The sequence below is a fragment of the Lutra lutra genome, chromosome 9 (assembly GCF_902655055.1).
Source record: "Lutra lutra chromosome 9, mLutLut1.2, whole genome shotgun sequence".
In the NCBI taxonomy this organism is placed as follows: domain Eukaryota; kingdom Metazoa; phylum Chordata; class Mammalia; order Carnivora; family Mustelidae; genus Lutra; species Lutra lutra.
Genome location: NC_062286.1, coordinates 56,935,545 through 56,952,843, shown reverse-complemented (window position 1 = coordinate 56,952,843; position 17,299 = coordinate 56,935,545). Strand labels below are relative to the sequence as shown.

Below are 17,299 nucleotides of genomic sequence, written 5' to 3'. Positions count from 1 at the left end.
TTTCTTTGGGGGGCAGTGGGGGCCATTGGCTAAGGGAGGGAAGTGCTCAGGGAGCTGAGGAGGGGCCTTGCTGCTCTCCGAGGGCCGTGGGGGTCGAGATCGGTAGGTTCAGCCCTCTGTCAGTCGGTCCTGCAGCCATAGAGGTCCTTTCCCCAAGTTAGCTGAGCGCCTGCCACCAAGATCCCCCGAGCCTTGGGCTTCGCGAGGCTGCCTTGGGGGAACACACTTGAACAAGCCTTCCCAACCGCCGCGCCCACCGCCTTTCTTCTCCACCAGGTCCTAGATGTGCCGCGGAGGGACGAGGGCTAGTCGGGGTGGGAAACTTAATTCAAAATGGCTGCTGGAACCGCTTGGGTTTTATTCTTAGCAAATGGTACCAATTTCTCCGGCCAGATATGCTGAACCGATCCTCAGATACTGTCTTTGGATAAGGGCCTCCGACTTCGGAGCCCTAGGAGGAAGGGGAGGTGAGCAGTCACCTGGTGGGGGGGGAGTAGATGACAAAATCAGAGAGGGGATCCCCGGCTCGAGCTCCTCTGGCTGTTTTTCTTGGGGGCCTTTTTTCACTGACTCGGGACTAACCATTGTGTTGTTTGTGACTGTTGTATTTTCTTGCAGACACCCCCTCTTCCCTCTCTTAGCACTGATTTTTGAGAAATGTGAATTAGCTACTTGTACCCCCCGCGAGCCGGGGGTGGCGGGAGGGGACGTCTGCTCGTCAGAGTCATTCAATGAAGATATAGCCGTGTTCGCCAAACAGGTCAGCAAAAATATATGTTTAAAAAGTAAAGAAAAAAGAAAAAAAGAAAGAAAGAAACTCCCTCCCCCACCCAGCACATTTTCAAAAGTAACCAGCAAATAGTCCGCCCTAAGCCATGCCTGAGACTTCTACCCTGAGATTATCCTCCTATATGAGTGTCTGCGGACGACTTAAAATCACCCACAGTCTGCCCAGCTCCCGCTTCGTGACCTGACGCAGAAAGCTCACTCTATAAAATAAAATCACAACGCGCTGTAGCTGCCTTGGTCTTGGAGAGCGGGCAGCGTCCTCTAGAAGCAGAGTTGCTGCTAGAAGTAACCAAGTAACCCTGAGCTCTGGGCTTGTTTTTGGCTTATTTGATTCACACTGAAGGGTTTCTGCGCGGGACGAACTCGGTGTCACCCAGTCCTTCCCGGAGGTTACATCTTTGCCCCCGACAGTGTAATGAGGCAAGAGACTAGGAAGGTGACCAGATTTCAAATGTTCTTTCTTCCCTCCCCCACCCCCTCCTTCTCACTTGTATTTAGATTCGCGCAGAAAAACCTCTATTTTCTTCTAATCCAGAACTGGATAACTTGGTAAGAGTGGACCCCTTCCTCCCCTCCCCCAACACCCCTCCCCCCCAAGTCCCCAGCCTTGCTTGAAGCGCCCCAAGGTTTCGAGACGGGTCTTCCCGTAGCTGCCAGGCGGCTGCAGACGCTTCCGTCCACGGACAAGTGGTCCGGGACAAGATCCCGGGGAAATAAATTCATCTCGAGAGGGGCCGGGCAAGCCGGCGCGGGGAAACGCGAGCTTTTGTTTTTTATGACAGCCGGGCAGCGCAGCTCTAATCAGCGCGGGGATTTATCTCCGGGCCTGTCAGCGTGTGTGCTTAAACTTTGCGGACTTCCCAGCCCTCAAAGTCGCGTCACGAGGGCAGCAACGGGGCAAGAGCCCCCAAAGCACCAGTATGCCTGAAAGGTGTGCGGAAAGCGGCAGAAAGTTTGCAGTGTGAAAAGCCACACGTTGGGGACTATTTGGAATATTTTCGGTGCATTCCTTACAAGGAAACATCTAGTCCAGGGATGTGGCCCTTTCAGGTGGGGTGGGGGCAGTGGGGCTGAGAAGGGGAAGAGCCATGGGAGAGGAGAGTGTTTATGATCCCCACTTAGATGCTTTGTTGTTGTTTTAGCTATTTTTTTCTCCTTAAGAAATATAAACCTCTAGATGGTACCCAGTCGCTGCTATTAAGTTTTAGTGTTATTGCCATAAATCAAAATAACTCTATTTACTTGGGGGGGGGGGATAGGCTGGAGATGGTAGAGCTGTGACAGCCAATTTTCTGCAAACTAGGAATAGGGTGCTCATTCTTTTTGTATCTTTGCAGATGATTCAAGCCATACAAGTATTAAGGTTTCATCTGTTGGAATTAGAGAAGGTAATTTCTCTAGCCTCTTTTCCTTTTGCTTTCTCCTCACCCCCAAACTTGAGGGGGTGGGGCGGGGTGGGGTGGGGGGAGGGTTCTGAATGGCTGAAGTTCAGGCTTCTGAGACATTTGCATAAATGTCTTTCTTTCTGGTAATTAGTGTCAAGGCCAATCTTAGCGTCCATTTCTCTTTGCAGTTTAATTACAATTTCAGCCACCAAACCCGGCATCTCAAATGCCCTAGCCTTGTATTCATTCTTAATACTTTGCTGGCTTTGTATAAATAGTTGCAATTCTATGCATCTCTCTTGATGTTTAGAATGCTGTTGTGAGTTTGCTTTACAGGTTATATACTTTTGTGATCTCTTCTCTTCCTCTTCCCTCTTTTTCTTTGCTACCTCTGGGTGGGTGGGTGAGGGAGTTTTGTTTAGTTTTGGTGAGTTTCTGGAAGACAGTCTGAGAGCAGCGGCAGGTCAGACACAGAGGAGAGGCGGAGGGAGGAGGAGAAGGAGGAGTGGGCAGGGAGTCTGGAGGAGGTGGTGGGGGAGGCACATTAAACCTTGTGCAGAGACAAAGCAGAGTTGATAGTTGTGTCAATTTCTTGAATCTGTGAATCCTGCACACACCCCACCTTCACACTCAAGAAAGGGTGTGGGATAAAATGATTTTGCTAGCTGTTCTATAAATCTCAGCAATAAAAACTTAATGCATTGTAATTCAAACTAACATTAAATTGCAAGCACACTGGGGTTTCTTGTGAGTTTGTGCATGTCAGTGATGCCTGAGGCCTGTAAGAGACCACTCCACTTAAACCTAAATATTTTGAAGCTTTCTTTTCCCTTTTTTAAAAAAATCAATTTGATACTTTTTTTTGTGGCTGTAGGTGTTTTTCATATCATGAGTACTGGCAATTTGATTTTCTTCTAATTTTTGAAGGTATCCTAAAATATGCTTCTTATGGGAAGAATCCCTAATCACAAATGTTATAAGGACTTGGGCTGTCAGACATATGTCCTATGCCACCACAGTTCTGGTCCTTTGGAGGTGTGTGTATATATACATATATATATATATATATAGAGAGAGAGATATCTATATATATATACATATATTCACATTTTCCCTTAGACTCATTGGAAAAGGACTTATGATAAAGTAAGTGGATGAAATTAAATAGTTTACCTTAAATGTCACCCACGCAGGTCACCTCTCTAATGGCCACAGCCCTGGGAGCAGATGAATTTAACACGGGTGTTGAATATGTTGTAGCCTGTGAATCATCTTGTCACTGTCAATTTTCTGGGATATCTCTATTTTGCAAGAAAAGAAAGTTATTCCTAATTCTGGATGCGTCTGGGGGTCTCTGGAGGACAATTGCTCTGTGTTTCCCTATTTGGAAGTTTGGATCTCACAAGGGGGGTGGTTTGCACTTGTCAATGTCATTTATGCACTCCTGATTATATTTCCATTTTTTTATTTCTGTCATAATGTAGGTACACGAATTATGTGACAATTTCTGCCACCGGTATATTAGCTGTTTGAAAGGGAAAATGCCTATCGATTTGGTGATAGACGATAGAGAAGGAGGATCAAAATCAGACAGTGAAGATATAACAAGATCAGCAAATCTAACCGACCAGGTATGCGCTTTTCAATTTCAACATCCCTAGAAAAAAAAAAATCTGTATGCATATTGCTTGCTGGGTCACTACCACCTCTTTTTATTATTTGCATATGATTAAGTCCCTTTTAGATACATTTCCATCGAAATGAAAATTTTTGAATAATGTGGCTATTATTGCTTCATTAAGGCTGGCTCTGGGATTCGACCTGGAGAGATGAGCTTGTAAAAGCTTTGCCTGCAAACTTGACCTGTTTCTTGTCGCTTTTAATTTTTGTCTTTATTTTATTTACCCTCTATAATAATGGGAGTGTTAACTGCCAGTGACCGCCTCTGATTGTAGGGCTTTGTTCTGGAGCATTTTTTTCCCCCTTCTATTTCGAAGAAAAGAAAAGTGTAGGGTCTGCTTATTTCTTATTTTATTAGGAATAAACCCAAGATAGGTGGTCTAAGAGAGACAGCGAGGGTTTGAAATCTAGCAAATGCTGGCTATTTTCTCCCTGTCTATACGGTTCATTAGCCTGTCTTGTCAGTTTTCCTCGGCCGAGCGCTTCTAGACCTCACTGAACATTGCTTTGTGCGGTGCTCGCTGCAAGCTCGCCCATTTTATTGTACTTAATAGAAAAAATAAGACCAGGCCGAGGTTATAAAAACAGATAAATATGGATGTTTCTCCTCCTCCTTTCCACTCATCCTCCAGCTGGTACGCGCACCGGGCCCTCTGGGTTGGCAGCTTTTGGAAGTGTCAGCGTCAGAGACACCCTGCGACTCCTGATGTGGTGGGGGGGGGGAACCTCGCGCCACCCGCCCTCTCAGCTGTGGGCCTTTGCTTGTTTGCCCCCTCCTCTCCGGGGCTCCCTTCAGGCCCTTCTTCCGCCGCGTTGCTAAGTGGGAACGACTTTTATTTGGAGTTGCTGGGGGATTTCTCTCCCTCTCTCACCCTAACACCACTGTTTGCTCGCAGTCTCTCTCTCTCTCTCTTTCTCTCTCTCGCTTTCTCCTGTCGCTGCGTCTCTGGATTGGCCCAAAGAAGTTGCAAAAATGCAATGAAAGTGAAAACCTGAGGATCGGGTGAGATGAACCGGGCTCAGGACAGCTCTCTGCAGCGAATTGCTGAAACGCGAATAGAGATTGGGGTTGCGGGTCTCCTCTGGCCTCTCCATACAGAAGTGAAGGCCTAGAGTTGTTTCTCTTTCTGACTTGGCACGTGAGTTCTGTCTTGTGGGGGAGAGATCAGCCTGCCTTTGTTAAGCCAAAGGATAGCCAGTCACACAGTTTTCCTTTGCAAGCTCTGCCACGATCGCTGTTGGCTAGTCGCTGTCTTGTAGAGTCCTTGCAGGAGTGCCTGACTCCTGGGTCTTGGTGTCATCTTAAAAGTTTTCTTCTCTCAACATGATCACCCTCTTAACATAAATTCCCAGCTTGGATTTCTCTTGGTAATGCCGCGACAGAGGCCGAATTCCTCCTTTCCCCAAGAGCAGTGGAGGGTAGGCAGAGGTGAGCTTTAAAAACACCAGCGCCGGTTCTTTACTGTGATTTGGCAAGTTGCAAACTTTCGGCAGTGTAGACGAGTGCACAGAACAGGCAGTCTGAGCATTCCCCGCGCGGCCCCGCCGAGGTGGGAAAACTGCAGGCGGCTCCCGGCCCCCCGCTCCGGCCCTGCAGGCTGCCGGCCTCCCGTCTGGTTCAGCCCGCCAGCCCTCGCCCTGGAGCTGCTAAATGCAGATTCCGCTGAGGAACCCTCGGGTAGCTGCTGTTGAATAAAAATTGTAATCCAACAAGCCTAACTAGAAAATGGGATTCTAAGAGCTCCGGAGTGCTGGGTACATAAAGCTATTTGAGCAAATTACAAGAATCGCTTAGGGGCATGAATGAAATCAACACTTTAATTGCCTCCAAAATGAAGATTTATACCCCATTTTCTCAACGAATCATTATTTTATTAAAGTCAAAGATAAAGGACCAAAGCTATGGGTTTTATTGGGGAGGGGGGGACACAAAAATGGTACAACATCATTGTTTTCCCCCTACTCCTTCGGCAAACTTTTGTTACACAATTAGCTTAATTTGAGATATACAGATTGGTAAGCAATTGTAGTGGATCAAAATTCGCATTTTATTCTCCCTCACCTAAAAAAATGAGAAGTGTGAATCCAGCTCCCTCCGCTTACTGGTGGGCTTCGCAGCTTTTACTGGGCTCGTGGCGCTGTTGGCCAATGCGCGTGGGCGTACTCGCGTGACCCCTCCAGCTCGCCTAGGTCTTGGTCGCGGAGGACGGTAAACCCAAGTTTTGTTTTTCCTAATTGTCCGCTTCCCGGGAGCCAGGAGCGAGTGTGCCTGGGCTCTCCTGGGAGCTGGGAGCTGGGAGCTGGGAGCGCAGAGCGGGGCACACGCGGGACCTAGCCTCGGCCTGGGAGAGGAGTCCCCTGCTCTGGGAGGTGGGGAGACAGAGACCAGGCACTAGGGCCGCCCGCTGGGCGCCAGTTCTTCCGACTGAAGCCTGTTTGCAGGTCCCTGGGAGCGCTGGACCCTTGGTGCGGCGCCCTGGGGGCTGGGCCCAAAAAGGACGGCCTCGCCACCTGTCTGCGAATGTGGCCCAGCCAGTTTGAGCCCCGGCAGAGGGTGCGCTTCGGGACTGGATGCTTCAGGTGTGGTGCGAGCACTGGTCCTCGTTAGCTCATTAACCCCTCTGTCTCTAGGGCCTGCTGGCGGCACGGTTTATTTTATTTTACTTTTATCTTCGGAGGGCGCCAAGGCTGCCACTGCACAGGGACCTAGCTGGGATCGACGACTTTGATACCAACCGGTTTCCCGGAGGGCTAAATCGGCGGATATCCATTTGGCCTCGTAGTTTTTGTTTTTGTTTTTGTTTTTTAATTTTTATCAGATTAAGACGCCAGTATAAGCCGTGATCCCGTTTACCCCCTACATCTATGTTCTCCCCCAACCCCTTCCCGCCCACTTCCACTCCCAGACCTTGAGGAGCCAGGCCTGAGAGTCACCTCCGGAGGGAGCAGGCCTCCCGGGCGCCCTCTCCCGACGGCCTCGCTCCCAGCTCGGCACGGGCACTCCCGACGTCCGGGGACCGGGGACAGGCGAGGTGCGCTGGGGGCTTCTGGGCCTCGGCTCCCGGCTAGTGCCGGACTGCGCCCCGGGAGCGGGAGAAGGGGGAAACGATGGTGCGAGGCGTGGAGTCGAGGGTTGAGCCTGGTTGTCAGGGGAGAAGAAAGCTGGCCCGTCGGGCGGCAGGACGCCTGTTTTTTGGGGGGGGGGGGGGGGGGTGGTTCCAAGTGGACCTGGGGCCGTCAGGACGAGTTAGGCGGGGAAGAGCCTGGCCTCCCAGACGTTAGACTTTAAGTCTCGCTCCCAGAAGGAGCCGTCGAATGAAGTCTTCCTTCCCAGGGCGGTCGGTTGCTCGCCATTCCTTCAATCTAAGCATTTTCCACTCCAAGAACCAGTCCAGAGAGTGGAGGGAGAGCAGTGAAGAGTCTCCGGGCCCCTAAGGCCGCCTCCCGTAGCGAGCGCGGACTAGCGGGGCCTGTGCTCGGGTGCCAGCCCGGGTTTCCCACAAGCAGCGGGAGGCAAAGAAATGGTCCCTTTGGATTACAATTTTTATTCAACAGCAGCTCTCCGGGGGGTCCTCAGCTGAATCTGCATTTAACAGCTCTTGGGTGAGGGCTGGCGGGCTGCACAGGGCGCCCTGTTGCATGTTAATCCAGATTTGTGCCTGACATCTGGGGAGAAGTAATGTGGCTCAAGGAGATGGAACCAGAAAGCCACATACGCCAGGCAGGTTAAATGCCAAGTGCTGCTAAAACTCCCCGGGGAGGAGGATCGGCCTCCGGGGCTGTGTGGTCCAGGCTGGAGAGTGCCAGGCCTGGGGCCTGGGGGATCCAGGGCAGCCTTGGGCCAGTGAGCTTTGGTTCCCAAGTGGGCTAGGAAAACCTTGGTGGCGGTTGCTTTATTTTAAAAATGTGAGGTGTTGTTTCTAAAGCATCCTTTGAGTTAAAAAAATTCTTAAAACTGAACTTGGACTTGACTGAAAACGCCCCCCTCCCTGCAAAGTGGGGTAGGGATGAATCCAAGGGAGATTTAACCTTTCTCTTTTGGAGAGGTGTTTTGGTAAGAAATGGGGACGAGAGGGCAAAGGAGAGCCTTATGTCCTTGATGAATTGGATCTGCTGCTTTAGAAAAAAAAAATAGATGAGGCCACTGGATATTTACTAATACTAGAAATGCAGGCAATTTGTTTTCATCCAATAAAAAAACTGGCCAAAAACAGCAAGAGACGGGGAAATGGTCCCTTTGCCAGGTAGATTGTTTCTAAATGCTTTCACATGGACACACCTTATTTAAATTGTAAATACTTCAGAGGGTCCCAATTAATGCCTTTGTCTTGGATACTCTCAGTCCCTAGGCCTTGCATCCATGGGGGTCTTAGATTCATCTAACTTTACTCTTTGATTGTTGTTGTGGGTCTTGTATTGTACTCTTAATTACCCCCCTCCACTTTTTTTTTTAAATATGTAAAGGGAAATTGTGGCAAGATCCTCTTTAATGATTAAATAATAAGGTGTTGACTGCTTGTCACTACATTGGCTAATTGGGATGTTTATTCTAGGCCCTTTATGGCTTAGTATCCTTTGAATTAAAACTTAGTTGTTTACCAGGTGTGTTTTTATTGTTGCTTTCTGATTGGCTTTTAAAAATTTTTATTCCTGTATAGTTAATATACAGCATTATATCAGCTTCAGGTATAGAGTATAGTGACTCAGAAGTTTCATATATTAGTCCGTGCTCATCAAGATAAGTGTACTCTTAATCTGATTGGCTTTTAGAGTGTATCTGTGTGAATTTCAGAGTAGGTATGTATTGATTCCTAATAGGGGCACTTAAAAAACATTTTAGGAAAAGAAAGTGAAGAGTATATGCAGGTGGGTTGAGATCAGTTACACTGTTAAATGTCTGTAAGTCTAAACGCTAATACTACAAAAGTTATTTCCTTTTCATAGTGCATCTCTCTGTCTCTCTCTCTCTCAAGTGGAAGTCCCCAGTGCAAGTTCCATGGTTAATGGAAAGCAATGATACTAATACTACTTTGTACAAAGCAAAGCCATAACAGTAACTATTGTTCAGTGATTTAACTAGCTCTGCAGCAATAGGTCACTCAAATAGCAATCCCTCTCCTACCAGAATGACTCCATTGCTCATGATTTGGAAATATATAGAGTGGTTTTGTGCACTGTTGCTATTGGTCCTAACTTAGAGACTTTTATTAGAAAACGTGGAGAAGCTTACATAGTAGAGGAAGATGAGTAGAAGGAAGAAAAAAAAGGAGTAACATATGGGCACTGCTTTCAGAAAAGTAACAGATATCATGCTATAATTGCCCAACTTTGAAAATAAACAAATTTTAAATCATTATATTTTCAAGCCCTTGTATGTTTAAATGTCAAAATGTTTGGCATCGTCCAAAAGATTTAAAACACAGATGTTGTGGGGCGAGGGAAGGAAAATTATGCGGAAAAAAAACTCCATACTCTTAAAGACAAAGACTGTGGCCCCATAGTAGAAACAGGCTTATTAAGGTCAAGCAGATAGGCTAAAACATTGACACGAGGCTTACTGTAGTAAAACTAGCATACCTTCCCTCGTAGGTAGACTGGGAGAAACTGTAAAGAATTCATAAGTTATATTAAGACACTTGTCGTAAATATTGTCAACATGAATTCAAATGAAGTCTTTTTGTATTGGTGATGTTATGCTTTCCATTGCAATAACAATATTTTCTTATGAAACATAAATATGCCAAACAAATGTGAAATGCTTAAGTTTTAATAAATGATCATTTAATCATCAAACAACCCAAGTATGTATACAGAAACTTTTAAAGGAAAGTCGGCATACTGCCAAATTCATATAGAGACTAGCAGGGAAGTGATCAAAAAATGAACACAAAATAAGACTTCCTGTAAGAAGGTCTATAATTCAACATTATTTGACTCCACTGTCAGGGAAATAATTGAAGGATAGTAAACTGATACCGTTCTCATTCATTTTTGTTACACAGTCTTAAACGTTTGCACTAGTAGCGATTTACATGGCCTTTTTTGGATTATGAGATCTGTCATATGTGTATCAAAGTATTACTTGAATTTACGTTATAATTGAAACAAATTTTTTTGTCATTTCTCCTGACTGCAAGAATTTAATTTAATATTTAAGAATTTCATCAAAACTATGGGAAAGTACTCTTTTATAGATAAAGAAATAAAAATAAAATACATGTGACTCTGTATCTGGTAGTTATACAGATGTCAGGCTTAAAGGTTTGCAGAATCACAAGTAAAACAGCCCTGGTGTAAATCATGTACAGCTTAGTGTTCTTACTCAGGAGGACCCATCGCCATATAAGACCTGTTTTAAAAGTTAGAGTCTAAAACACAAAACACTCTTCCAATTTGAATTTTAAAAATAATTAATAAATAATAATTAATAATAATTCAAAAATTCGCCTTTTGGGGATCTAGTAAAAGTTTGGCAATTTTGCTATCCTTAATATTTGTGAATAAACCTTACATGCATAAAATCAATTTTGAAAAATTCGAGCAGATGAGTGTATGTATGTAGTGTAAAAAAAAAAAAAGGACGTTCTCACTGTATCCTTAATTAAAAGTGCCATGATTTCGGGGGTATAGGAATTTGCAAGAGGTTTTTGGAATCTTAAAACAGCCTCTCCAGGAAGTATACCTTCATTGGGCAAATTGCTGGATTTCCCACACTTGTAAATTTGACATTTTAATAAATGGCACAGAGGATACCACTGGAAATAAGCAAGAATATAGTCATTTAAAAATTTGTCACTAGAATCCAATTTCAATCAATTTAATGCATTCATGTGTGCAGAATTAAAGCAATTGGCAACACTTTGCTAGACTCTTTCTGAACACTTTTTTTTTTTTCTCCAAATAGCATTTCTTAATCTAGGAAATATATTTTTGTTAAAGGAAAATACAAGAGTGCAAATCTTTTGAAATTGTTTTATATTTCTGGGCTTCTTGGTTAAGAATTCCTAAAATTGACCAAAACATACCATTAAAAGTTTTCTCTGATGGAAAAAAGCTTAATTCTGCATTTATTGAATTATGTACCTGTTGTTCATTGGCATCATGAGTAAATACAGTTAAATACAAATTATAGCCTGAACTAAGTCATTAACTGTCTTCAAGATATGTAATAATCCTGCTATCACTTTTCTATGGCATATGCACCACTGTGTATGCCATAAACTAATGGAGGATAAATAAATTGTGAAAATAAATTCTATATTACTTATAATCCTCCAAAACACATTTCTATAATTGATTCTTCCATTGGTACTTTTCATGACTCTATTTACAGTTAATAGGATTTATAATCATGAGGTAAAGAACCTTGAGTGTGAAATGTTATGGTTCTTTAAAAAACTTAAATGAAATCATAGTTTTCCTCAGAAAGGAATTGCTGCCACTATTAATGTTTACTAAGTAATACTCTTAAAATCACCATAACTTTTTACAAGTTTACCAAGTTTAAGCAACATTCTTAGTCTTGCTACTTTTTTTCATTTTGAAACAATACAAAGTCTTAAGGTTTACCCTGGATTTAAACATACGTTATTTTGACTCATATAGAAGATCGTGGTTGGTGGGGAATTAACATTTTGAGCGATATTAGAATGATTCCAGGACAACACATAACTTGGAATTAATTGTTGTTGATGAATTCCCATTTCTCTAGATTTTTCCCTCATACTTTATAGCACCACATGGTAGCTTGTTTATTATTAGTTGTAAATATCTGGGCTGGTGGTTCCTATTTAGCAAAGCAGCACTCTGGTTCTTTCTTTCTAATCACTTCTTTTCCACTGTTTGGTAAACCTCCTAGCCTGAGATTTGAACTTGAACTAGTTTACTAGGTCTCATTTCCCTATTTGAGCACCTTGTGGGCTATTACCCACACGTGGGTTTATTTTCCTGCAAAGATGAAAAATGTTACTCACTTTAGAGCAGGAATGAGTAGAGACCAAAGTCATCAAATACTCCCAGCCTGTGCTTTACAGTTAGGAGCAAAACTGAAAACTGTTGTTCTTGTTTGCCTTCCCTAGGGCTCTGAATACTTGATATAAAGAGTCATATCAGCCCTTTTGTGTTCTTCCTCTTAAGGCCTAAATGTTTATTTTCAGTGACTGTATTCTTAACAGATAGTCCATATTTGTTTCCAGACCTCCACGATTTGCATTTTATTCTGCATTTGCATTCACACTGTGTCCCCTAGAAACTCTTTAAAGTGAAGTGTGTTTATGACTATTATGAAACTCTGGAAAATGAAGTTTGTAATGAAATCGACACAGTCATCAAAAGGACAATGAAGGGAGCAATTTGATGTAAACCCAGAATTTTCTTATGCCATCCCAACTTGCAAAAGGGTTATCTCCCTTTTTAAAAAAAAATATTAGAAGCTGAATGAATCAGAATTTCTTTGACAATAAAACTCCTCCTAATGTCTCCATAACTATTTGGATGTGTTCTCAAACATTAACTTAATTTGATAGACAAGCTATAATTAACTGTGACCTATAGTGTTTTCTGTTATTCAGACAGTATTCCTTAGCGATTTGAAAACTTAATTTCCAACTAAATGGTGTACAATGTCTGACGTTCTAAAGGCCTACTTATACCATTTACAAGAAGTGGAAATAGTTTGTGTGTCTCTGGGGCTTCAAAGGGAGATTCTTTGAGGGTGAGGACTAACAATTTTTACAATGTAAAATCCTAGCAAACTAACTAGTACAGGTGGACTTTGGGAGGATTTTGTTTTGTTTTGTTTTTAAGGTAGCCTTCCTTTCTGTTCACTGCAACATTAAACATTATTCATAGGGATGAAAAAATAAAACCACCGTGTTTCATGAGACAAAAATGCATACATGACATTTTAAGTCCAGTTATTTTATTGATCTTAAAAAGCAGTAGTGTAGAGAGAGAATTAAAATTGCAGCAAATAGGTAAGCTGCTGCAATCAGAATAGAAACTTTAGCAGTAAAATTAAATCGGGTATTTTGGGTTCCACTGAAACATTGACTTGCAAGTCCCCACCGGATCTGAAATCCTTTTAAAACCCCCCATTTCAGAATATTTACTGTAAGAACTTTGTAGTAATTCCCCATTGAACATTACTTTCATTTGAAATTGTTCATTCATATGAGACTCAGTCTCCTGAGTAGCCACCCTGCCCTTCACTCTTGAACAGTTCAGATAAATGTATTATTTATTTACAGTCTATTGTATACATTATTTATGGGAAATATGCTATAACTGTGCAGAGCATATGGAATTTATCTTTGAGACATATGGGTGGTATCTGTACCCAAAGTGGCATAACCCTCAGTAGATAACAAGGTTACCCTCAGTGTGCAGATAAGTATTGTCCCTTAGAGCCTCATTACGTGTTTGTATGTCATAATTCTAGATGCAAATGCAGTTTTCCGTTTTCTTTTTCATTGTCATAGTTTTCTTGGCTCTAGCTTCTGCCAAAGGGAATCAGGAACTTTACATTTCCAGGTGGTCTTGGTGATGAAGTCATATGTTGGAGGACAAAACCAAGATATCGAGGAGCAGAACATTAACCCCTTCCTTTCTTTCAGTTTGCTTCTTTGTCCTTTACTGTGTTTCCCATTTTCTGAAGAATATTGGCCGTGAAATTTTAATGCTAGTTGTGTATTTGGTGGCTCGGCCTATTGTTTCACCACATTTGGGGATTTTGTTAGCTGTATTTGAGAACAAAATCACCAAGAAAAACATCAGACTCCTTGTGTCCTGCACTTCCTTGTGCAGAATAATGGAGACATCTAGACTGTGCTTGTTCCATGCATATCAAGTATATTGTCGGTGTTCGAGTATTTTCTATTCTGATAATTATTCAAAGCCAGTAACAATCTGCATTTGAGGGAGTATAAACATTTTTATTCTGAAATTTGGAATTTGCAGCAACTCAATTTGATTTTCCAAATGACCCTGGCATTTCAATTAGATGCATTGTTCTTCACTCTTCTGTTTCGACATTCTGAAGGTTTGCTTGCCACCCTAATAGTGAGTTATTTGAGTGTTTAGTATTTATTGAGGGCATGTAAAGAATGTGCCAATAGAGGAAGAGGAGAATAAAACATTAAGAAATCAATTATGGGGCTTTTCTTCACTTGGAGTATACGTCTAATACTCCACATACTCGATAACTGCTAAAATAGTATGAACAGCCCCAGAATAATAGCTTTGCATATGGCTGAAGAATGGCATTCCCATGAACTGGAATCCCTTGAAAAGTGAACCAATAGTAAAACTCAGACTCCTGCTTCTTGAGTTCACAGCCACCTACGTTGGTCTCTCAGTTAAGTGACTTGAAATGTAGAGAACTTGGCCATTCTAAGAATCAGAAATGTAAATGAAATTTCAGAATGCCTTGAGAAAGGCCTTTCTGATGATTTCACCCAGGATAAATAATGAAGGAAAGGGAGAGAGAGAGCTCGCTCAAGGATTCAAAAATCCTTGAAGAATGACAGATTCTTTGAAAATACAATTTGGCTGAAAATTTAAAAAGCTGGAAGTGCTTCTGAAAAAAACCACAGGGAAATTGGAGAATATCCTCTAGCTAATTGTTAGTGGAAATCAGTGGTATATGTAAATTTCCATGATTCTTTTGTTCAAAGTATAATGCTATAAGGAAAAAAAAAAAAACCAAGAGTAGATCTTGGCTGAATTGTTTTTTTCTTCTTCTAATGTCAAAATTGTGGATTTTCTGATTTGAGAGTTTAGAGGTAGAAGAGATTTCAGAAACACTTGAGAAAGAGCAATTAAGTGTACTGATTGTAACTTTTAGTTATACAACCTCTCAGGCTGGGAGTGTTTCAATAAGATATATGTAATTTAGAGCCAGAGCACTGGTATTTGACTCTAGGCTTTTCTGGGAGAGGATAAGGCACTGCTCTGGCCATGAGCCTCAGTGTCATCATCTATAACACAGGGATAAGGAACCCATCATATGGAGTTACTGTGACAACTAAATATGAATGAATGTAGAGTGTTTAAAACCAGAAACCTTAAATAAACAGCATATTAAATGATGCTTTATCCCCTTGTATTCTGCCTAACCTTCAGCAGCACGAGTTTGACTTGGGGAGGGGAGATAGGGTGGTTGTTAATGAGGTGCTATTTTATAGACCATTTTATAATCATAGAGCTTAAGGAAAATGTCTTTTTAATTCTTATTAGGTGGGGTCACTATTATTCTGATGTCCTCATAGTGTAAAAGGAGACTGGACACTCAGTTGTGTCCTGAAATAGTACTAAAAATCACTACAGATGCGCTTTCAGGTTCAACCTCAAGTAACAGTTACGGGCAGATCTGGAGCTACATACTTAACTCCACACTTCTGAGTGCAAATGCTTCATAGTTAGTGACCAGTTGCTTACAAGGGCTTATTATCTTCTCATGCTAAGGATACAATGTTTTTGCATTATCAGGATGTTCTTTTTGCTAGGATGGTTGCCTGGAAAATTTGTGGTTTGATGTTGTTTTACATAAGACACTTTTGCGTTTATTTCATCATAATTTGTTTGCAGAATGAGGAGCACTGAATACTGAGTTTCAAATGTAAAATAAAACATTAGGAAGCAAGCAGTCTTACAAAAGGGATTTTATAACATCAGGTAATACTGGCATATAATTTACAGATTCTTCTGTCACTCCTAAATAGAAACGATAGAAAATAATCTGAATTTCAGCAGAAAGCGCTCAGAAGATAAATAAGGAGTATGGTTTGAAATATTTACATACAAATATTTGGAGATACAATGGTGCCGGTTGGATTAGAGTGTTTGTTTGTTTAAACGTTTTAATTCTGAATTACAGTTCACAGATATTTCAGGAGTAGAAGTATATAGAATCGTTAGTCATTTAATATAAGGGTTTACTTTTATTAATTGCGTGCCAGCCAGAACACAATGGCACAGGAAAAAGAGAGATTATTGAAACATAAATAAGTATTTCCACTAAGATTCCTAGTGTAATAAGGCTTTATTGTCTCTTCCGTTCATGAGATTTTTTTCCACAACAAACTGCTTAGTAGAATTTGAACATTCAGGGCACCCAAATAATTTCTAAATTACTCATCAACTTTCCAGTTATGAGGTTTGGGTAAAACTGCTTGTTATCCCTTGGTAGTAGTTTCCCTTTGGTAGTAATTATTCTTTCCCCATGTCATTGTTGGAGTGTACCTGCCCTGTGTGAGAATCTGTGTTATCTTCTGAGATCACAGTGGGGTCACCAAGAAATGCTGCTTGCTTTGGTTCTTGATGTCGACACACTGGGCCACAGGTATCAGTGCTGTGTGGGTTTCATGAGGAAAGCTTTTGGAATATTTTGGGTGGTGTTTTATACCTGTAGAGTTTTTCCTTAGCCTTACTGATTTCATTTTTAATGTCGTGGATGAATTAATTCCACTCTGCAGGTCCGTAATAACCTGAGAGTGTCAGAGTTGAGTCCTAAAAGATATCAGGCTGCGAAAATCAGATCTTAAGGAGCATGGGCAAAGTGACCCAGTGTGCTGGGTCTGGCCTCTTAACGCCACCGCCTTCACACCTGACACAGCGGCCAGCCCTGGGGCCTGGGAAGGGGAGCTAGGCATGGACATTGGCAAGAGAGCAGGCAAGATATTTAAGGGCTGGTGGATTTTTAAAGCTGCATCTGACTGCCAAACTGCTTTAAATTTCATCACAACCTAATTAAAGAATTAAAGTAGTTCCTTTCCACATTCTTTGGCCTTCTTCCACATGCACACGACGTGTGTAGGTTGCTGTGTACATGGGAGTGTTGAGCGTGCATGGGAGTGTGAACTGGTGCATCTCCCCATGCTTGAACCTGAGGCTTTGGGGATTTCTGGAGCTCGTACAATCACCTGATACAAAACTTCTCATTTAAAGATGAAATTACTCCTTGGAGAATTTTCACCAAAGGCAAAAAAGCACAAAAATTCTTCTCCTCCTCTCTACATGCCTCATTACACAGAGATAGAGGATTCAGTGTTTGAAAAATTATCATTTTTGTAGGTTTTATTTGTGGTACGTGAGAAGTGGAAAATCTAGAACTCAATTTAACAGACGCTGTCTCTGCCTTCACAAAATAGCTGCCACTACCATTGTACAATCGTAGATACCTAAATATATATGTATTATTTTATATATAATACCTTTAAATAAATATATATATTTAAAACAATACATCAGAGTTGCTAAGTTTTAGGAAGTTTTTAGAAATCTGCCTTATTGGGTGGTGAGTTAGACACCCTATGCCATGTGTGACGATACCAGCTGGCTCCGACGTGGTGAGCACTGTAACTAAGGGATAATTGGATAATCATTGAGATGTGTTTCTATATTAAAAGTTTGCAATGGCAAGGATGGTAGGGCTGGAAGAGGAAGTG

The 17,299-nt window shown here is 42.2% G+C and overlaps 1 protein-coding gene across 5 annotated transcripts in view; it reads left to right on the top strand.

Moving 5' to 3' along the window:
• MEIS1 (Meis homeobox 1) overlaps positions 1 to 17,299 on the top strand; it is a 136,305-nt gene that overhangs the window by 4,099 nt on the left and 114,907 nt on the right. For all 5 annotated transcript variants that reach the window (XM_047746080.1, XM_047746081.1, XM_047746082.1 and 2 more), the window contains exons 3-6: positions 619 to 760; positions 1,288 to 1,338; positions 2,127 to 2,177; positions 3,659 to 3,805. In XM_047746080.1, coding sequence (XP_047602036.1) covers positions 619 to 760; positions 1,288 to 1,338; positions 2,127 to 2,177; positions 3,659 to 3,805 — 391 coding nt within the window. The remainder of the gene's footprint in view (positions 1 to 618; positions 761 to 1,287; positions 1,339 to 2,126; positions 2,178 to 3,658; positions 3,806 to 17,299) is intronic.